The following is a 23,612-nucleotide window of genomic DNA, read 5'->3' on the forward strand; positions in this document are numbered from 1 at the left end:
TGGCGGCATAGGTAAACACCTAAACTGCAGCCTCGTACAACAATTTCAAAAATACAACTAAAAGACAAAATGGACATCATTCAGATCCACAGGAAAACTGGCTGTCTGGAAATCCTACAACTAGAAGAGAAAACCATAAGGAAAATCAGAGGAGCTGTAAAAGACTGAGGTACGGAGACATGGGCATGCGCGTTCGGAGAGAACGGAGCCAGAGAGGACAGGTGGCTGAGTGCCTGGCTGGCATTCTCTAGTGGGAAGGAAATAAAAGCTCCAGACTGTGCTCAACTTCAGCTCTGGCTGCACTGAACCCCAGTACCAGGTGAGACCCTGGGGACCCAGGCTCATACTGGTGGAATCTGGGCTGTAAATCGGAAACTCATGGGAGCAGCGAAAGGCAGAGCTCCAGGGCGAGCACGTGAATGTGTGCAGAGGATTGACTGTTGAGTGTGCCACAGGATTGCTCTAGCGGGAAGGAGACAAAAGCTCTGGACTGCGCTGAACCCCCGTTCCAACTGCACTGAACCCCAGTTCCGGGCGAGAATCTGGGAATCCATATTCATTGGGGGAGAGACTAGATTGTTTGGCAGCGGGCGAAACTCGAGGGTGCCCTTCTCTCAGAGGTGCTTGCAGCAAGAACCGAGGGACACTGAGACCCAGGAACCTCATAGGGCGGGGCCAATGGGAAGCCAAGGCTGTAGGCACCACCCTGCAACTCCGCCCCAACCAAGCTGAGCACAGAGGCTTTTACAATTTTGCAAGTCTAGTGGAATAAGGATGTCTCCCGGCATAGACACAGCTGATCCTACAAAACTACCCTACCAACTCAGGGAAGCAGCAAAAATGGGGAGACAAAGAAAGAGATCACAAACCAAAGAAATAGAGGAAAACAAATGACTGGACATAGAGTTCAAAACCATGGTTATAAGTTTTTTTCAAGAATTTCCTAGAAAAGGCTGATAAATTTAGCGAGACCCTCGAGGATATGTGAGAGACCCTCGAGGATATGAAAAAGGACCAACTAGAAATTAAACATACACTGACTGAAATAAAAAATATTACACAGAGAGCCAACAGCAAACTAGAGAAACACAAGATTCAAGTAAAAGATTTGAAATACAAAGAAGCAAAAATCACTCAACTGGAAAAGCTGAAAGAAAAAAGAATCCAAAATTTGAAGATAGTGTAAGAAGCCTCTGGAACAACTTCAAGTGTGCCAACATCAGAATTATGGGGGTGCCAGAAGAAGAGAGAGAGCAAGACACTGAAAACCTATTTGAAGAAATAATGACCGAAAACTTCCCCCACCTGGTGGAAGAAATAGACTTACAAATCCAGGAAGCACACAGAACCCCAAACAAAAGAAATCCAAAGAGGACCACACCAAGACACATCATAATTAAGATGCCAAGAGCAAAAGACAAAAAGAGAATATTAAAACCAGAAAGAGAAAAACAGTTAATTACCTACAAGGGAGCACCTATAAGATTATCAGCAGATTTCTCAACAGAAACTATGCAGGCCAGATGGGAGTGGCAAGAAATAGTCAAAGTGATGAATAGCAAGAACCTACAACCAAGATTACCCTACCCAGCAAAGTTATCATTCAGATTGGAATGTCAGATAAAGAGCTTCACAGATAAGAAAAAGCTAAAGGAGTTCATCATCAACAAACCAGTATTATATGAAATGCTGAAAGGTATTCTTTAAGAAGAGGAACAAGAAAAAAAGTACAGATAAAAATTATGAACAACAAATACATATCTATCAACAAGTGAATCTAAAAATCAAGTGAATTAAAAATCTGATGAACAGAATAAACTGGTGAATATAATAGAATCAGGGGCATAGAAAGGGAGTGGACTGATAATTCTATGGGGGGTTCAGGAATAGACTGGAAAAAAATCATACACCTATATAGGAGGACAGTGGGGGAAGGTAAGGGCAGAGGGTGGGGTGGGAACCAGGTGGAGGGGAGCTATGGAGGGAAAAAGTTGAAACTATTGTAATAATCTGAACAAAAAAGATTTATTAAATTTAAAACAAAAGAAAAATTCATCATGGGAAGCATATGCAATATGTCTTACCACGGTGGAATCTTTAAAAATAAGACTAGGGTGTTGCTGGGAATGCAGACTGGTCCCGCCACTGTGGAAAACAGTGAAAAGTCCTCAAAGATAAAATACGGAACTCCCATTTGACCTAGTGATCCGACTTCCAGGAATATATCCTAAGAAACCAGAAACACCAATCAGAAAGAATATATGCAGCCCTATGTTCAAAGAAGCACAAATGAAAATAGCTAAGATTTGGAAAATAGCCCATGAGCAGATGAGTGGATAAAACAGCTGTGGTACATTTATACAATGAAATACTATGCGGCTGTGAAAAAAGAGAGAACTCTTACCATTTGCAAAGCAGGGATAGACCTGCAGAGTATTATGTTAAGCTAAATAAGCGAGAAAAGACAATATTGCATGTTCTTATTCATTTGTGGACTCCATTTAATGAACAAAATAAACTGATGAGCAAAATAGATCTAGAGACATAGAAGCAGGAAACAGACTGACAAATTTCAGAGGGAAGGTATGGGTGTGGGTTTGGTTGTGGTGTGATTAACAGGGTAATTTGTATGCATATATGCACAGCCCATGGACACAGAAAATGGAGTGGTGAAGGTAGAAATGGGGATGGTAAGGGTGGAATGGAGGGGGTCAATTGGGGGGAAACAAAAACAGAAAATAAAGGGGACATCTCTAATACAACAATAAAGATTAATAAATAAAAAGTACGACTAGGAAAAAAACATATGAACAAAACCAGAGCACTGACACACAGCATAAAAACAATCTTGTGTTCTGCAAACACACCAATGAGTTATATAAATGAGGTAATCCTATCTAGTAAAGATGTAATATGCAAATGGACCATAACTCCACAAAAAGATGGCTGTATCCATGGCCAATAAGGAGGGAATATGCAAAGTGACACAAGGCGAGAGGCAGAAGGCAGCTCTGGCCAAAGCAAAGGCAGAAAGACAGCTCCATGGAGGAGCGAATGTGAAAAGGCGACTCCAGGCCTGAGTGAAGGCGGATAGACAGCTCCAGCCTGAGCGAAGGCTGTGCTGCAAGTCAGGAGAAGGAAGGCCTACTCTGCCACGAATGTTCGTGCATCAGGCCTCTAGTATGACATAAAAGAAAGTGAAAATGTATTTAAGACGATTATCTCTAGTGAGCAAAATTCCTTGCATTTGCTGCACTAGATAAGTTGTATATACATGTAAATTGTCTGTTATCTTAATACAAAATGAGACCAAAATGTGTCAACTTATTTTTCACAGAACCTACAGTATCCACATGAATCACTTTGGTCCCTGACAATTTCACTTTGCCTGTCCCCTCTAAGAATGTCCTTGTCTTTCTCTAACTATTCTCCTCGTCACTTTTGCCTGGCCTTGCACCCAAGCATGGCAGACAGAGAATCCTAGAGGCCCAACGTTCTACAGCGGCTGTTTGCAAAGGGGGAGGAGACTGCAGTAACTGCCACACTGGATACACTTTATGTGAGAAGGAGAAAGGAAAATATCGTGAATGCCTCTCACATACGATAGAGTAGGCTGGCAGCATGCCTACAAGGCCCAAGGAACCAGAGGGAGCACATTATGGGCAGAAGAAGGGCAACCAAAAGCTGGAAGAGGAACGGTTTGCAATCAGCTGACTCCTAGCCCTTTGGTAGCTGCTTGAAATGGGCAGAGTCCATTGGGGGAAGCATCAGACACTACAAAGAAGACCCTGCTGCTGGAAGTGGACAGGAAGTAACATCTATGAGTGTCAAAATGCAGGATCAAAGATTGTCTACAAACAGTGCCTACAATAAAGATGAAGAGAAAATGAGAGTGGTAGGAGATGCAAGTCAACCTAGCCTGGCCCAGCCCAGCCCAGGGAAGGTAGGATTCGAGGAGAAGAAACTACAAGAGAAGAGCCTTGGACCACATCACTCTGCACTAAATGCACTCAAGGAACTTCATTTTACTATAGAACCAATTGACAGAAAGAGCTCCTTAATGCCTTCCTTTGCTCCTCAAAAGCCACAGTAAAGTCACTAATGAGATGGACGGGTATGATTTCAGAACAACTGTAATTATGCAACCTAGATGTCCCTTTCCATTCTCTCTAAGGATATTAGCAATATATATATATATATATATATATATATATATATATATATATATATATATATATATATATATATATATATATAATGGTAAACGTGCTATACAATATAATATAGAGAATATAAGTAACTACTAGTTAATTATATTCATGAATAAATATAGCAAACATTGAGATTATTTCCCTAACATAAGAGCCTGGGGAAAGTGGGACTATCACAGCTGTATTGTCATCTAGCACATCTCTCCTGAGAGCTCAGCCATTTAGTTGTTGGTTTAGCTCCCCTATCACTCCCTCTATGCAATCCTGTCTTCTTGGGAATCTGACCTCCTGATTGGCTCTCTCATCCCTTTAAACTGCCTGCTTGTGACATCAAACCTACCACCACCTGGTAGAATCTTGGGGTGCCCATGGAGTTGTCTGTAAATAAATTTGGATCATCGCAACTGACCAGTGACCAGTAACTGGTGACCAGTGACCAGTGGCCAGTAGGACCAGTGACTTTCGTACTGGACGCATGTGCTCTTTGGCTTCAGCCACTGAATCATCTTCATTCCTTGCATCTACAGTTGATCTTTGCTCTTCTCTGACCATGTCAGGTAAGGAAAGAAACTTTTGAAGTTTTTCATTGGATTGTTATTTGTACCTAAATTTTGTAATAGTATCAAAAGAGCATAGAATAATTTGGGGAAATATTGAACTGGAAGTCTGCAGACTTAATTTGAGTTTAGATTTTGGCCTTTACCAGCTTTGTGACTTTGGACAAGACATTGGCTCTGTCAAAAAATCTGTTTTTTACTCATCTGTTATATTAGGATATTAGAGTGGTTGTTCTCTCTAATCTGTTCCTTTTCTAATATTGAGTCTTAAAGAACACTCAGGTTGAAAATGAAATCAAGACTTCTTCACAGTGTTTCAACATATACAGAATGAAAACCTTAGTGATTTGGAAAACTAACAATATGTATATATACAGGATGTCTTGTGTGTAATGGTCTCCCACTACTAAGGTTTCAACTTCAGTATTTTAAATTGAGTGCTGTTCCAAAAGTAATACTCACCTGTTTTTGAAGATTTCTATCCAAACTAGGTGAACAAAGAAAATAGGGAGAGAGGATGGAGAGGACTGGGCTATAGGGAAGCAAGTATTTCACTGTAATTAAGTTCAGAATGTTTTCATCAGCACAGGCCAACAGGAACTGAGGGAAATGGGAAAATACAAGCAGGAAGGAGGGTAAACTAAAGAATAAAGAAGGAGAGCATGGAAGAGCTCTCAAGAGCAAAAAGGATAGTTTGGAACGGAATGTTGAAGAGAACCAAAGAATTTAAATGAAAGCAGAAGGAACAAAGGGTGAAACCAACTCACAGTAGGGCAAAATAAAGTTGATCTTAGCAAATGCTTACATTGACAGACTAGGAAGGAAAGTAAGGGCAGAATAGGGCACCACTAGGAACAGCGCGCATCAAAAAAGTCATATTGAGTTGCCTGTGGTTTTCTATTACCTCTCTGAACGCAGATGGCACGTGACAGTTTGGAACATAAATGTTTAAAAATACGTTTCAGAAATAATGTTTCTTCTATTCAAGAAACTAAGAAGGGTGATTATCTAGGGCTGTTGTCGGCAAACTGCGGCTCGCAAGCCACATGCGACTCTTTGACCCCTTGAGTGTGGCTCTTCCACAAAATACCACGGCCTGGACAAGTCTATTTTGAAGAAGTGGCATTAGAAGAAGTTTAAGTTTAAAAATTTGGCTCTCAAAAGAAACTTCAATCGTTGTACTGTTTATATTTGGCTCTGTTGACTAATGAGTTTGCCGAACACTGATCTACGGGATTGGAGTAAAGAGAATTTTCAGTGTTTCACTTCATCCTCATTTTTAAACTATGACGATGTTTTTTGTATTAAAATGAAATTTTAAAAATATAAAATATATTTTTATTGATTTTAGGTAGGAAGAGAGAGGGAGAGAGAGATAGAAACATCAATGATGAGAGAGAATCATTGATGGGCTGCCTCCTGAACTTCACCCACTGAGGAGTGTCCTGCAACCTGGGCATGTATCCTGACCAGGAATCAAACTGTGACCTCCTGGTTCAAATGTCCACGCTAAACACTGAGCCTTGATGGCTCGAAAAGATTTTTTTTAAAAAAAGATATATCCTAAATGGAATGAGAAAGAATGCATCCTTTGTGTGATTAGTATGTTCTGAGTCAGAGCTACTTTTAATCTTTACAGTTATTTTCTTCAAAACACAGGGAGAAGCACCCTTATACACAGCCACCACCTCCCTTTACATCCTAGCTGCCGAAGGAGAAAAAAAAAAAATCAATCCCCACATTTCTAATTTCACACTTCTCTTAAAATAATTTCGTAGAGTCTCTTGGGGAATCCTACATTAATTTTTAAAAAATTGGAATCTAGAGATGACAGTTTTAAAGGATTTGGGTACTACCCTTCCCTGAATGTTGAAGATGATAATCCAGTTTGTCAGATAAATAGAAAAACCTTCATACCTTTCAACAATTCTTTTCTCTTTGTTATGAGGTTATAATAATTGAAATATGTATTTCTAATAGACTAAGTATCCATTACTTGCTGGGGAGTATTCAGAGAAACATGAATGAGAACAATAATGGAATTCCTTTACACTTATTTGGCTCACTGCTTTAAACCAGTTTTTACTGAAATATTGGTCAACATATATACTTAATGGAGCACATATCCATCTACATTGACTGCATTGTGCTGCCTGTTATGCAATTTTTACTGATAAATCAACTCTGTCCATATATACTGGCTAGGAACTTATTCAAAATCACCTATTGTGTGTTGTTTTTAATTAACAGAATTCACTAAAATAGAATAGAGAATATTTACTTTTATGATATCACATGTATAAAACAGAACTTCATGTCTTACTAAATTGTTTAGGCTTTGATGCTTCCTATGTGCCCAAATTTGTACTGATGTCTACATATGTCTTGTATTTCTGATGTATATAATTTTTCTCTTTGTCTTTCCAGAACTTATATATTTTTTTATAAATCATACATAACACTAATGTATCATGTATTCATTAATTATTACTGTTCTAACATTATTATTGTGATTTTATAGATGAGTAGGCCAAAACTAAGAGAGTTTCTCTTTCTCCACTGCTCCCTTTAGGAATCCCTGACATTCCGAAGGTCCTGGCCTGACCTGATCCGCTTGACCAAGAGGAGCAGCCTGGTTGTAACAACTCTGGTTTGGGAAAGAATAGCTTGAGTCGTAAGGACCAAGGGACACTTGAACATGGGACTGAATCTAATGACAGTTTTGCAGACATCGGTACACTGGTGAAGGGTATCCACCTTCCACAGGTCTTAACTTCCTTGGCTGACCTTGATCAGCCCCAAGGTTCCAAGGTGATCAAAACCAAAGACACCAGAGGCCTCAAGTTGCACGAGGTGCAGAAAAAGTCAAGTGTCAGAAAGGCTCGCTCTGATCAAGCGGGGAAGAACAAACATAAAGCTTCTGAGCCCATCGGTGATGCTCCCAAGGCCAAGATCAGACCCAAGAGCCCAGACTGTGTGTTCGTGGGAGAAGTGGTTCACTGCAATGCTGCAGCCAGTGGCAGGGCTCCTGGGAACATGGCCGAGCATTCTAACAGCAAACCTCAGAGAGCTGCAGCCAGCAGGACCAACAAAACTAAGAGTCATGGGGAGGAAAACACCAAAAGAAACCAAGAAAACTACTCCAAGAGAGCTGAGGAGAGGAAGCAGTCAGGGAACAAAGTCAAGGCAGAGGAGAAGCCAGCCATTCCCAAGATGAAGAGGAAGAAAAGTCATCCTGAGCTGCCACCAGAGGCCATCAAAAAGCCTCGCAGCAGCCTCGGTATGCACATGCTGGAGTCTGTGCAGGTTTTCCATGCACTGGGCAAGAAGAGTGATAAGAAAGCTGACCTGTCTTCCTCACGGGCCCAGGGAAACTTAAGCAACCCCAGAGGCCCCCAACCACGCCCACCTATCAAAAGATGGCTGGATTCTCCGGGGAAGGGCAAAGGTCCTGAGACAACTCAAGTCAAATGCCAGAAACCACATGGCAGTACTGACAAAGGGTCTTCATCTCCATCCCAGGACCAGCTGCCATCTCCCGGGAAGGTCAAGTTGGTGCCATTGGTTTTTCCAACCATGGACAAGCCTCAAGCTCGACCTGTTCCTCGCAGGCCACAGAATCTGGCATCACGTCGGCCTGCGGTTACCAACCCTGCCAAGCCTGCTGCAGTCAATGCATCCCAGCCAACTCCTGCATCTTTGACAGGTCCTGTCAGATCAGCTCGGCCAACGTCAACCAACTCAGCCAGACCAGCTTTGAACAACCCTGACCAGCCTCCTGCTTCTAGGCCTGCACCTTACAAAACATCATCTCATGGTTCCTTGCAGCGGGAGCCTGTTCACACTGCTGTGAACCAGCCCCGGATGTCGCTCAAGCCTCACAACCACTACCCTCTCCAGGATTTTGCCCTCCAACCAATTCCATGGAGGAAACCTGAGGTTCTGGGGCCAGTAATGTCAACACCCATCACAAATGAGCAGAGGCCAGATCGAGAGGCCATGAAGAGGAAGGCTCAACTAGAGCGTGAGAATGCTGCCAGAAGCTCATTGGGGAAAATGCAGCATTTCATTGAGAGGGAAAAAGAAATGGACATTTCTCTGTACTATGGCTATGTGATGTAGGACATGCTGGGAGTGTTGGTGCCACTTTGGGTACCAGCTGTTTTCCATAGATAGATAGATAGATAGATAGATAGATAAGAATTTCTCAATTTTGACATATATTTTAACTTAATAAAATTGAATAAATATAATAGAATTACTAGATGAGTAATAAAAAAGTCTATTGAGTTTTAAGATGCTGTTAACTGTGGTTTTTCTTTTGTGGGTATGGAGATCAAAGGCTGCATGATAAAGAAAGAAATGGAAGTTGGATGGGAGAATGAGGGACAAGGGGTAAGCAGTGTGGGGGAAAACGGAACGTGGGCCAGGGCCAGAAAGGCCAAAAGGGGAGAGATGTTATGGATTGATAAAGAGAAGCACGAGGTGGATATATGGCAGAAGTGAGAAGCTGGATCTGAGATTGTTGTCAAAAGAGGACAATTTGAATAGAGTTGAGAGGGCAGAAGCTGATTCTAGGTTGACCAGGAGAAATGTAAAAAGGCTCTTGTGGAGATTTGCCTTATGTCTCATGACTACTATATAAGTATTTTAAAAACACAGATACAGGACACATTTCCTACAGGTTTTGGTTGCCTTATGCATATATGATTATATTTGGGCAAAGTGAGAACAAATCAGGGGAATCTACTAGATGAGTGGCAAAGGCTTAGAGTTTTCCTAGGGCAACTGATGACAGGGGCCTACAGAATGAATGTCTGCAGTAGGAGGCCCACCCAGGACAGGACGTGGGAAGTAAATTATCATTTAATCCACACCTATGCCCAGGCCCAATACACCACTTCAGTTCACCTTCACAACATACAAGGCAATTATCCCTGTGTCACTTTACCCTAGAGGTTCAGCAATGAGCTGAGGTCACATTGCATGCAGTAGAGTAAAGCCTCCATCTGAGGCCTGTCTCCGAAGTCTTCATTATTGGCAAGTGCCCATAGGTGGCTAACCTGGCTTTCAGAGCCCAGCATCCAGAGGTTACTGGTGCATGAGATCAAACATCAGATGAAGCCTCAACATTAACTAGAAGGGCAAGCCAGGGCCTCCTGCATGATCCCAGGCTGCACATGTCCCCTTGTCTAAGCACCACCATCAAGTGAGAAAAGCCCAAGAGAAAAATCCTTGGAAGCAACCATGCCCACTGGCAAGAGCAATAGGCACACTGGGTCCCAGGTGACCAGCCCCCTAACTGCAGTAGCTAGGGATTCCCTTGATTTCCATGGGAACACAGAAAAAGGAGAGACTGGTCTGGACTGGAGATATTTAGATCATAGTGTTAGTCTCATATTACATACTAGGATCAGGAATTTGACAATGTAATGTAGGAATCTATGAGGAAAAGCCTGGTAAAATTTATAAGTTTAATCCATATCTCTGCACTGCAACACTTCTCACATTTTCTTCTCAGGTAAGATTGTACTATCTTTGAAAAAACTCCTATCTCATAAAAGGAGAACTTGGCATATAAATGAAATATGTCTCTTTGGAGATTCCATCCATAGGAGTTATCTTCTTGTGGCCCCTTGGCCTCTTGGATCACATGCTTGTGATCCAATAAAAAGCCCCAAGTATATTGATCCGGGCACCCTAAAAGCTTACTATCAAGAGAAGCTACTAGATCCAAAGACTTCCTCCCTAAACCAGCTTACTCCAAAGACAGCATGGGGCAAAGTAGGTTTACAGTTGTGAGTATGGGAAACACAGACTTTATAGTTGTATGGTTATTTATAATGATTGCGTTATTTTCCATTCAAAGAACTATATACATACTTTTCCCCCAACCGCCCTACGTATAAGACTGGATTAGCAACTCAGCCCCGTCTTCCCACAGTCAGAAGAGGATGAGTGAGAAAAGCAAAAACAAGGGGAAGAAACACAGAGGCAACCCAGGCCACGTCGGGCTGACTGTACACATCTGTTCCTTATGCTTGTGTGCACGAGAATGTCCTTTTTCAAAGACCCCTTTTTAAGTTTCTCCAGAAAATCCATCAGAACAAGCTAGTTCATGAGGCTACAAGAAAAATTCATCAGGAGAGAAACCAAGTGGCGGCATAGGTAAACATATAAACTGCTGCCTCGCACAACAATTTCAAAACGACAACTAAAAGACAGAACAGACATCATCCAGTACCACAGGAAAGCTGGCTGAGTGGAAATTCTACAACTAGAAGGAAAGAAAAAAGCTCCTGGAAAATCAGAGGATCTGCAATGGACTAAGGTACAGAGACACACGCGCAGAGAGGAAGGGCAGCTGATTGCCTGGCTGGCTTTCTCTGGCAGGAGAGGGAAGGAAGCCCCCAATAGCACTGAACCCCAGTTTCGGGTGAAACCCCATGGATCCAGGCTCATTTAGGGGTTATTCTGAACTGTCAGGTAGAGAGAAAGGCACACGGAGACTTGGGGAAACCATGGCGGGCAGGGGTCTGGGGGCGCGTGCACAGAGAAGACTGACAGCAGAGGTTGCCGCTAGCTCTCCCTAGAGGAAGGGAGTCGGAAGCAACTGACTGCACTGAACCCCAGTTCCTGGCGAGCCTGGGGGAATCTGGACTGTTAGGCGGAAACTCAGGGGAGCCACGGAAGGCAGAGGTCTGGAGGCGTGTGTGCAAGGGCAGGGCTGACAGGAAGCCAAGACTGTCTGCTCAGCCCTGAGACTCCGCCCCATCCAAGCTGAGCACAGAGGCTTTTGCTATTTTGCAAGTCTGGTCCTATACGGCTGTCTCCAGCACGCATCTCCTGGCATAGACACAGCTGATTCACATAGCCAATTGGCCTGGAGGTCAATTCCTCCCAGTGATACCAACAACAATCAAGACTTAACTACAACAAAGCTGTACACACAGACCACAAAGGGGTACACCAATAGTGTCCACCTCAGTTGACTGGGAGGCCGACCCACTGGGCCATATAGGAAACCTAGCACACAAAGCTACCCTACCAACTCAGGGAAGCAGCAAAAATGTGGAGACAAAGTAACAGATCACAAACGAAAGAAATGGAGGGAAAAAAGACTGGATATAGAATTCAAAACCACGGTTATAAGGGTTTTCAAGAATTTCCTAGAAAAGGCTGATAAATTTAGCCAGACCCTCAAGGATATGAAAAAGGACCAACTAGAAATTAAACACACACTGACTGAAATAAAAAATATTATACAGAGACCCAAATGTAGACTAGAGGACAGCAAGAATCAAGTCGAAGATTGGAAATACAAAGAAGCAAAATACACTCACTGGAAAAGAAAAAAGAAAAAAGAATCTAAAAAGTTGAAGATATTGTAAGAAGCCTCTGGGACAACTTCAAGCGTACCAACAACAGACTTATGGGGGTGCCAGAAGAAGAGAGAGAGCAAGATACTGAAAAGCTATTTGAAGAAATAATGACTGAAAACTTCCCCCACCTGGTGAAAGAAATAGACTTACAAATCCAGAAAGCGCAGAGAACCCCAAACAAAAGGAATCCAAAGAGGACCACACCAAGACACATCATAATTAAGATGCCAAGAGCAAAAGACAAAAAGAGAATATTAAAATCAGAAAGAGAAAAACAGTTAATTACCTACAAGGGAGCACACATAAGATTGTCAGCTGATTTCTCAACAGAAACTATGCAGGCCAGATGGGAGTGGCAAGAAATAGTCAAAGTGATGAATAGCAAGAACCTACAACTAAGATTACCCTACCCAGCAAAGTTATCATTCAGATTGGAAGGCCAGTTAAAAAGCTTCACAGATAAGAAAAAGCTAAAGGAGTTCAGCATCACCAAACCAGTATTATATGAAATTCTGAAAGGTATTCTTTTAGAACAGGTAGAAGAAAAAAGTACAGATAAAAATTATGAACAACAAATACATATCTATCAACAAGTGAGTCTAAAAATCAAGTGAATTAAAAATCTGATGAACAGAATAAACTGGTGAATATAATAGAATCAGGGGCATAGAAAGGGAGTGGAGTGATAATTCTATGGGGGGTTCAGGAAGAGACTGGAAAAAAATCATACACCTATAGATGAGGACAGTGTGGGGAGGTAAGGGCAGAGGGTGGGGTGGGACCCGAGTGGAGGGGAGCTTTGGAGGGAAAAAGGAGAAACTATTGTAATAATCTGAAAAATAAAGATTTATTAAATAAATAAATAAATAAAACGGAGAGAAACCAAAATGGCGGCATAGGTTAAACACCTAACCTACAGCCTGGCACAACAATTTCAAAAATACAACTAAAAGTCAAAACGGACATCATCCAGAACCACAGGAAAGCTGGCTGACTGAAATGCCCACAACTAGAAGGAAAGATAAAACCACAGCGAAAATCAGAGGAGCCGTAAAAGCCTGAGGTTATGGAGACACGGGCAGAGACACCAGCTCATGCGCGTGAAGGGAGGACAGAGCTGGAGAGGAAGGGGTGGCTGACGGCCTGGCCGGCGTTCTCTAGCAGGAAGGAGATAAAAGGTCCAGATTGCGCTGAACCCTAGCTCCGACTCCACTGAATCCCAGTTCCGGGCGAAACCCTGGGAAGTCAGGCTGATGCTAGGGGAATCTGGGCTGTGGGGCGGAGACACAGAGGAGCGGCAAAAGGCAGAGCTCCGGAGGCGCGCACATGAATGCGCGCAGAGGACAGACTGTTGCCTGTGCCACTGAATTGCCCTAGTGGGAAGGAGACTAAAGCTCCGAACTGTGCTGAACCCCAGTTCCGACTGCACTGAACCCCAGTTCTGGGCAAGACCCTGGAAAGCCAGGCTTATACTGGGGGAATCGGGGCTGTAAGGCGGAAATGCAGAGAAGCGGCAAAAGGCAGAGCACTGGAGGCGCACACGGGAATGCGCGCAGAGGAAGGTCTGTTGACTGTGCCGCTGAATTGCCCTGGTGGGAAGGAGACAAAAGCGCCAGACTGTGGTGAGCCCCAGTTCCGACTACACTGAAACCCAGTTCTGGGCGAGAATCTGGGAATCCAGATTCATTGGGGGAGAGACTAGACTGTTTGGCAGCGGGCGAAACTCCAGGGTGCTTTTCTCTCAGAGGTGTTTGCAGGGAGCACAGAGGGACACTGAGACACAGGAACCTCATAGGGCGGGGCTGACGGGAAGCCAAGGCTGTAGGCTCCATCCTGAAACTCTGCCCCCATTCAAGCTGAGCACAGAGGCTTTTACAATTTTGCAAGTCTAGTTGAATAAGGCTGTCTCTCGGCATAGACACAGCTGATCCTCACAGCCAATTGGACTGGAGGTCAAATCCTCCCAGTGTACCAACAGCAATCAAGGCTTAACAACACCAAGACTTGGCACTCAGCCCACAAAGGGGGGTATCAAGAGCGACCACCTAGGGAGATTGGGGAAGCTGAGCTATAGGGAGGCAGCCAAAAGGTGAAGACACCGAGGCAGGTCACGAATAGAAGGGATGAAGGAAGGTAAACTAATGGGCGACACAGTGTTCAGAACCACATTTATAGGGTTACTTGGGAGTCTTCTGGAGGACCAAGATGGCGGCATGGGGCAGACGCCTGGTTGTTGCCTACCACAACAATTTTGAAACTACAGCTGGAAGGCAGAGCAGACACCATCCAGAACGATGGCCGGAGGAGATGTTGAGAGGGAGTTGACCGATGGGAGTTGGGATCGGAAAGACGAGGCCCAGAAGGGTCCCGGATTGAGGTGCGCTTGCCCGGCGACTGGTCGCCACTACAGACCCGAGTGCCGCCGCAGCGACCTTGGACCAGCCCGCTGCCGCGCACCAGGCCCACTGGAGCTTCGCCGAGCCCGCCACCCAGCGAGTTCTGCGGCAGCCGCCCCGGAGCTTTGAGAGAATGGCCGAAGGAATTGCTGAGAGGGAATTGACCGACAGGAACTGGGATAGGGAAGACGGGGCCCCGCTGGGTCCCGGGTCCGGGTGAGGCCGCACCCCTGGGTCCAGGCGAGGCCATGCGCCCCTGGGTCCGGGTGAGGCCACACGCCCCAGGGTCCAGGTGAAGCTGGATCCCAGGTCCGGGTGAGGCCATGCGCCCCTGGATCCGGGTGAGGCTGGGTCCCGGGTCCGGGTGAGGCCGTACGCCCCCGAGTCTGGGCGAGACCGTGCGCCCCTGGGTCCGAGAGAGGCCACGAGCCCCGGGGTTTGGGTGAGGCCACGCGCACTTGGGTCCGGGTGAAGCTGGATCCCGGGTCCAGGAGAGGCCACGCGCCCCTGGGTCCGGGTGAGGACACGTGCCCATGGGACCGGGTGTAGCTGGATTCCGGGTCCGGGTGAGGCCGTGTGCCCCTGGGTCCGGGTGAAGCTGGATCCCGGGTCCGGGTGAGGCCACGCGCCCCGGGGTCCGGGTGAAGCTGGATCCCAGGTCTGGGTGAGGCCATGTGCCCCTGGATCCAGGTGAGGCCGTGCGCCCCTGGGTCCGGGTGAAGCTGGATCCCGGGTTCGGGTGAGGCCACGCGTCCCGGGGTCCGGGTGAAGCTGGATCCCAGGTCCGGGTGAGGCCATGTGCCCCTGGATCCGGGTGAGGCCGTGCGCCCCTGGGTCCGGGTGAGGCCAAGTGCCCCTGGGTCCGGGTGTAGCTGGGTCCCTGATCCCGGCGGGGCCGCGCGCCCCTGGGTCTGGGTGAAGCTGGATCCCGGGTCCGGGTGAGGCCATGCGCCCCTCGGTCCAGGTGAGGCCACGTACCCCTGGGTCTGGGAGAGGCCACGCGCCCCAGGGTGAAGTTGGATCCCGGGTCCGGGTGAGGCCATGAGCCCCTGGATCCGGATGAGGCTGGGTCCCGGGTCCGGGTGAGGCCGTACGCCCCTGGGTCCGGGTGAGGCCACGTGCCCCTGGGTCCGGGTGTAGCTGGATCCCGGGTCCGTGTGAGGCTGGGTCCCGGGTCTGGGCGGGGCCGCGTGCCCCTGGGTCCGGGTGAAGCTGGATCCCGGGTCCGGGTGTGGCCATGCGCCCCTGGGTCCGGGAGAGGCCATGCGCCCCAGGGTCCAGGTGAAGCTGGATCCCAGGTCCGGGTGAGGCCATGCGCCCCTGGATCTGGGTGAGGCTGGGTCCCGGGTCCAGGTGAGGCCGCGCCTCTGGGTCTGGGAGAGGCCACGCGCCCCTGGGTCCGGGTGAGGCTGGATCCCGGGACCGGGTGAGGCCACGCACACCTGGGTCCAGGTGAGGCCACGCGCCCTGGTGCCCAGGTGATGCTGGGTCCCAGGTCAAGGTGAGGCCGTGCGCCCCTGAGTCCGGGTGAAGCCGTGCCCCTGGGCACGGACAAGACCAAACCAGAGGGAGTCGGACCTGCATTACCACCATTTGACCACCATCCAGAGCTGAAAAGTCAGTGCCGATATGAACACATAAGGAACTGGTGGACATTGAAATTGGGTCACAAAAGAACTGTTGGTCCAGAAACAAACTTACTACAGACTGATTCATTTGCCTGTCAGCATAACTATTATTGCTCGTCTCACATTCGGTTCTTATAAGTATATTTCTAGTAACACATGATCTCACTCATCTAGGGGAAATGATGAACAACATAGACTGATGAACAAGAACAGACCCAGAAACAAGGAGGCATCGATCAGACTGTCGGGCCTCAGAGGGAGGGTAGGGGAGGCTGGGGGTAGTGGGGAGAGATCAACCAAAGGACTTGTGTACATGCATAAAAGCCTAAACAATGTTTGGGGACAACAGGGGGGTGGGCGCATCCGTGGGGAGGGGTGGGGATGGGAATGGGGGGATGAGGACAAATATGTGACACCTTAATCAATAAAGAAATTAAAATATAAAAAAAAAACGAAAAATTCATCAAGGGAAGTATATGCAATATGTCTTACCATGGTGGAATCTTTAAAAATAAGACTGGGGTGTTGCTGGGAATGCAGACTGGTCCCGCCACTGTGGAAAACAGTGAAGAGTCCTCAAACATAAAATACGGAACTCCCATTTGACCTAGTGATCCCACTTCCAGAAATATATCCCTAAGAAACCAGAAACACCAATCAGAAAGAATATATGCAGCCCTATGTTCAAAGAAGCACAAATGAAAATAGCTAAGATTTGGAAAATAGCCCATGAGCAGATGAGTGGATAAAACAGCTGTGGTACATTTATACAATGAAATACTATGCCACTGTGAAAAAAGAGAGAACTCTTACCATTTGCAAAGCATGGATAGACGAGCAGAGTACTATGTTAAGCTAAATAAGCGAGAGAAGACGATATTGCATAATCTTATTCATATGTGGACTCCATTTAATGAACAAAATACACTGATGAGCAAAATAGATCTAGAGACATAGAAGCAGGGAACAGACTGACAAAATTCAGAGGGAAGGTATGGGTGTGGGTTTGGTTGTGGTGTGATTAACAGGGTAATTTGTATGCATATATGCACAGCCCATGGACACAGAAAATGGAGTGGTGAAAGTAGAAGTGGGGATGGTAAGGGTGGAATGAAGGGGGTCAATGGCGGGAAACAAAAACAGAAAATAAAGGGGACATCTCTAATACAACAATAAAGATTAATAAATAAAAAGTACGACTAGAAAAAAAACATATGAACAAAACCAGAGCATTGACACACAGCATGAAAACAATCTTGTGTTCTGCAAACACACCAATGATTTATATAAATGAGGTAATCCTATCTAATAAAGATGTAATATGCAAATGGACCATAACTCCACAAAATAGATGGCGGCAACCACGGCCAATAAGGAGGGAATATGCAAAGTGACACAAGGCGAGAGGCAGAAGGCAGCTCTGGCCAAAGCAAAGGCAGAAAGGCAGCTCCATGGAGGAGCGAATGTGAAAAGGCGATTCCAGGCCTGAGTGAAGGCGGATAGACAGCTCCAGCCTGATCGAAAGCTGTGCTGCAAGTCAGGGGAAGGAAGGCCTACTCTGCCACGAATGTTCGTGCATCGGGCCTCTAGTATGACATAAAAGAAAGTGAAAATATATTTAAGATGATGATCTCTAGTGAGCAAAATTCCTTGTATTTGCTGCACTAGATAAGTTGTATATATATGTAAATTGTCTGTTATCTTAATACAAAATGAGATCAAAATGTGTGAACTTATTTTTCACAGAACCTACAGTATCCACATGAATCTCTTTGGTCCCTGACAATTTCACTTTGCCTGTCCTCTCTAAGAATGTCCTTGTGTTTCTCTAACTATTTTCCTCGTCACTTTTGCCTGGCCTTGCACCCAAGCATGGCAGACAGAGAATCCTAGAGGCCCAACGTTCTACAGCGGCTGTTTGCAAAGGGGGAGGAGACTGCAGTAACTGCCACACTGGATACACTTGATGTGAGAAGGAAAAAGGGAAATATCGTGAATGGCTCTCACATACGATAGAGCAGGCTGGCAAGATGCCTACATGGCCCAAGGAGCCAGAGGGAGCACATTATGGGCAGAAGAAGTGCAACCAAAGGCTGGAAGAGGAACGGTTTGCAGTCAGCTGACTCCTAGCCCTTTGGTAGCTGCTTGTAATGGGCAGAGTCCATTGGGGGAAGCATCAGACACTACAAAGAAGACCCTGCTGCTGGAAGTGGACAGGAAGTAACATCTATGAGTGTCAGAATGCAGGATCACAGCTTGTCTACAAACAATGCTTATAATGAAGAAGGAGAAAAAAATGAGAGTGGTAGGAGATGCAAGTCAACCCAGCTTGGCCCAGCCCAGCCCAGGGAAGGTAGGAATCGAGGAGAAGAAACTACAAGAGAATAGCCTTGGACCACATCACTCTGTACAAAATGCACTCAAGGAACTTCATTTTACTATTGAACCAACTGACAGAAAGAGCTCCTTAATGCCTTCCTTTGCTCCTCAAAAGCCACAGTAAAGTCACTAATGAGATGGACGGGTATGATTTCAGAACAACTGTAATTGTGCAACCTAGATGTCCCTTTCCATTCTCTCTAAGGATATTAGCAATATATATAATGGTAAACATGCTATACAATATAATATAGAGAATATAAGTAACTAGTAGTTAATTATATTCATGAATATCTATAACAAACATTGAGATTATTTCCCTAACATAAGAGCCTGGGGAAAGTGAGACTATCACAGCTGCATTGTCATCTAGCACATCTGTCCTGAGAGCTCAGCCATTTAGGTGTTGGTTTAGCTCCCCTACCACTCCCTCCATCCAATCCTGTCTTCTTGGGAATCTGACCTTCTGATTGGCTCTCTCATCCCTTTAAACTGCCTGCTTGTGACATCATTCTCCCACCAAACCTACCACCACCTGGTAGAATCTTGGGATACCCATGGAGTCGTCTGTAAATAAATTTGGATCATCGCAACTGACCAGTGACCAGTAACTGGTGACCAGTGACCAGTGGCCAGTAGGACCAGTGACTTTCGTACTGGACGCATGTGCTCTTTGGCTTCAGCCACTGAGTCATCTTCATTCCTCGCATCTACAGTTGATCTTTGCTCTTCTCTGACCATGTCAGGTAAGGAAAGAACCTTTTGAAGTTTTTCATTGGATTGTTATTTGTACCTAAATTTTGCAATAGTATCAAAAGAGCATAGAATAATTTGGGGAAATATTGAACTAGAAGTCTGCAGACCTAATTTGAGTTTAGATTTTGACATTCATTACCTTTGTGACTTTGAACAAGTCATTGGCTCTCTCACAAAACCTGTTTTTTCCTCATCTATTATATTAGGATGTTAGAGTAGTTGTTCTATCTTATGCCTTCCTTTTTCTAATACTGAGTGTTAAAGAACACTCATGTTGAAAATGAAATCAAGACTTCTTCGCAGTGTATGAACATATACTGAATGAAAACTTGGGTGATGTAGAAAACTAACAATATGTATATATACAGGATGTCTTGTGTGTAATGGTCTCCCACTACTAAGGTTTCAACTTCAGTCTTTTAAATTGAGTGCTGTTCCAAAAGTAATACTCACCTGTTTTTGAAGATTTCTATCCAAACTAGGTGAACAAAGAAAATAGGGAGAGAGGATGGAGAGGACTGGGCTATAGGGAAGCAAGTATTTCACTGTAATGAAGTTCAGAATGTTTTCATCAGCACAGGCCAACAGGAAGTGAGGGAAATGGGAAAATACAAGCAGGAAGGAGGGTAAACTAAAGAATAAAGAATGAGAGCATGGAAGAGCTCTCAAGAGCAAAAAGGATAATTTGGAATGGAATGATGAAGAGAACCAAAGAATTTAAATGAAAGCAGAAAGGGCAAAGGGTGAAACCAGCTCAGAGTAGGGCAAAATAAAGTTGATCTTAGCAAATGCTTACACTGATAGATTAGGAAGGAAAGTAGGGGCAGAATATGGCACCTTTAGGAAAAGCACGTATCAAAAAAGTCATATTGAGTTGCCTGTGGTTTTCTATTACCTCTCTGAACACAGATGGTACGTGACAGTTTGGAACATAAATGTTTAAAAATATGTTTCAGAAATGATGTTTCTTTTATTCAAGAAACTAAGAAGGGTTAATATCTAGGGGGTTGGAGTAAACAGACTTTTCAGTGTTTCATTTTATCCTTATTTGTAAACTATGACGATGTTTTTTCTATTAAAAATGAAAATTAAAATTTTATTAAATATATTTTTTATTGATTTTAGAGAGGAAGAGAGAGGGAGAGAGAGAGAGAAACATCAATGATGAGAGAGAATCATTGATGGACTGCCTCCTGCACCTCACCCACTGAGGATTGGTCCCGCAACCTGGGCATGTATCCTGACCAGGAATCAAACTGTGACCTCCTGGTTCAAATGTCCACGCTAAACACTGAGCCTTAATGGCTTGAAAAGATTTTTTTTTAAAAGATATATCCTAAATGGAATGAGAAAGAATGCATCCTTTGTGTGATTAGTATGTTCAGTGTCAGAGCTGCTTTTCATTTTTACAGTTATTTTCTTCAAAACAAAGAGAGCAAGCACCCTGATACACAGCCACCACCTCCCTTTACATCCTAGCTATCGAAGGAGAAAAAAGAAAATAAGCCCCTGATGTCTAATTTCACATGTCTCTTAAAACAATTTCGTGGAGTCTCTTTGGGAATCCTACATTAATTTTTAAAAAATTGGAATCTAGAGATGACAGTTTTAAAGGATTTGGGTACGACCTTTTCCTGAAAGTTGAAGAAGATAATCTAGGTTGTCAGATAAATAGAAAAACCTTCATACCTTTCAACTGTTCTTTTCTCTTTTTTATGAGGTTATAATTATTGAAATATGTATTTCTAATAGACTAAATATCCATTACTTGCTTGGAAGTATTCAGAGAAACATGAATGAACACAATAATGGAATTCCTTTACACTTACTTGGCTCCCTGCTTTAAACCAGTTTTTACTGAAATACTGGTCAACATATATTGGAGCACATATCCATCTACATTGATTGCATTGTGCCTGTTATGCAATTTTTACTGATATATCTTCTCTGTCCATATGTACTGGCTAGGAACTTATTCAAAATCACCTATTGTGGGTTGTTTTTAGTTAACAGTATTCACTAAAATAGAATAGAGAATATTTACTTTTATGATATCACATGTACAAAACAGAACTTGATTTCTTAGTAAATTGTTTAGGCTTTGATGCTTCCTATATGCCCAAATTTGTACTGATGTCTACATATGTCTTTGTATTCCTGATGTATATGATTTTCCTCTTTGTCTGTCCAGAACTTACACCTTTTTTATAAATTACATGTAATATATCAATTATTCATTAATTATTACTGTTCTAACATTATTATTGTGATTTTGTGGATGAATAGGCCAAAACTAAGAGAGTTTCTCTTTCTCCACTGCTCCCTTTAGGAATCCCTGACATTCCGCAGGTGCTGGCCTGCACTGATCCGCTTGACCAAGAGGAGCAGCCTGGTTGTAACAACTCTGGTTTGGGAAAGAATAGCTTGAGTCGTAAGGACCAAGGGACACTTGAAAATGGGACTATTTCTAATGACAGTTTTGCAGACATTGCTACACTGGTGAAGGGTATTCACCTTCCACAGGTCTTAACTTCCTTGGCTGACCTTGATCAGCTCAAAGGTTCCAAGGTGATCAAAACCAAAGACACCAGAGGCCTCAAGTTGCACGAGGTGCAGAAAAAGTCAAGTGTCAGAAAGGCTCGCTCTGATCAAGCGGGGAAGAACAAACATAAAGCCTCTGAGCCTATCGGTGATGCTCCCAAGGCCAAGATCAAACCCAAGAGCCCAGACTGTGTGTTCGTGGGAGAAGTGGTTCATTGCAATGGAGCAGCCGGTGGCAGGGCTCCTGGGAACATGGCCGCGCATTCTAACAGCAAAAGTCAGAAAGCTTCAGCCAGCAGGACCAACAAAACGAAGAGCCATGGGCAGGAAAAAAACAAAAGAAATAAAGAAAACTACTCCAAGAGAGCTGAGGAGAGGAAGCAGTCAGGGAACAAAGTCAAGGCAGAGGAGAAGCCAGCCATTCCCAAGATGAAGAGGAAGAAAAGTCATCCTGAGCTGCCACAAGAGGCCATCAAAAAGCCTCGCAGCAGCCTCGGTATGCACATGCTGGAGTCTGTGCAGGTTTTCCATGCACTGGGCAAGAAGAGTGATAAGAAAGCTGACCTGTCTTCCTCACGGGCCCAGGGAAACTTAAGCAACCCCAGAGGCCCCCAACCACACCCACCTATCAAAAGATGGCTGGATTCTCCGGGGAAGGGCAAATGTCCTGAGATAATTCAAGTCAAACACCAGAAACCACATGGCAGTACTGACAAAGGGTCTTCATCTCCATCCCAGGACCAGCTGCCATCTCCCGGAAAGGTCAAGTTGGTGCCATTGGTTTTTCCAACCATGGACAAGCCTCAAGCTCGACCTGTTCCTCGCAGGCCACAGAATCTGGCATCACGTCGGCCTGCGGTTACCAACCCTGCCAAGCCTGCTGCAGTCAATGCATCCCAGCCAACTCTGGCATCTTTGACAGGTCCTGTCAGATCAGCTCGGCCAACGTCAACCAACTCAGCCAGACCAGCTTTGAACAACCCTGACCTGCCTCCTGCTTCTAGGCCTGCACCCTACAAAACATCATCTCATGGTTGCTTGCAGTGGGAGCCTGTTCACACTGCTGTGAACCAGCCCCGGATGCCGCTCAAGCCTCACTCCAACTACCCTCTCCAGGATTTTGCCCTCCAACCAATTCCATGGAGGAAACCTGAGGTTCTGGGGCCAGTAATGTCAACACCCATCACAAAGGAGCAGAGGCCAGATCGAGAGGCCATGAAGAGGAAGGCTCAACTAGAGCGTGAGAATGCTGCCAGATGCTCATTGGGGAAAATGCAGCATTTCATTGAGAGGGAAAAAGAAATGGACATTTCTCTGTACTATGGCTATGTGATGTAGGACATGCTGGGAGTGTTGGTGCCACTTTGGGTACCAGCTGTTTTCCATAGATAGATAGATAGATAGATAGATAAGAATTTCTCAATTTTGACATATATTTTAACTTAATAAAATTGAATAAATATAATAGAATTAGTAGATGAGTAATAAAAAAGTCAATTGAGTTTTAACATGCTGTTAACTGTGTTCTTTTTTTGGTGGGTATGGAGATCAAAGGCTGCATGATAAGGAAAGAAATGGAAGTTGGATGGGCGAATGAGGGACAAGCGGTAAACAGTGTGGGGGAAAACGGAACGTGGGCCAGGGCCAGAAAGGCCAAAAGGGGAGAGATGTTATGGATTGATAAAGAGAAGCAGGAGGTGGATGTATGGCAGAAGTGAGAAGCGGAATCTGAGATTATTCTCAAAAGAGGAAAATTTGAATA

General features: G+C 44.7%; 2 protein-coding genes across 2 annotated transcripts; both read left to right on the forward strand.

The window, feature by feature from the left end:
- The first annotated feature begins 2,648 nt into the window (after positions 1–2,648).
- Positions 2,649–8,958, forward strand: LOC129150547 (uncharacterized protein C2orf78-like). Its single transcript, XM_054722337.1, is given in 2 exon segments — positions 2,649–2,690; positions 7,298–8,958. Coding segments are annotated over 2 exon segments (1,635 nt in total). The 3' UTR covers positions 8,891–8,958.
- A 10,259-nt stretch (positions 8,959–19,217) lies between these two features.
- Positions 19,218–23,246, forward strand: LOC129150548 (uncharacterized protein C2orf78-like). The gene is made up of 2 exons (XM_054722339.1): positions 19,218–19,299; positions 21,639–23,246. The coding sequence occupies exons 1-2, from the start codon at positions 19,218–19,220 to the stop codon at positions 23,186–23,188; spliced, it is 1,632 nt and encodes a 543-aa protein (XP_054578314.1). The 3' UTR covers positions 23,189–23,246.
- Positions 23,247–23,612: the final 366 nt, after the last annotated feature.

The sequence above is a fragment of the Eptesicus fuscus genome, chromosome 10, assembly GCF_027574615.1.
Source record: "Eptesicus fuscus isolate TK198812 chromosome 10, DD_ASM_mEF_20220401, whole genome shotgun sequence".
Classification (NCBI taxonomy): Eukaryota; Metazoa; Chordata; class Mammalia; order Chiroptera; family Vespertilionidae; genus Eptesicus; species Eptesicus fuscus.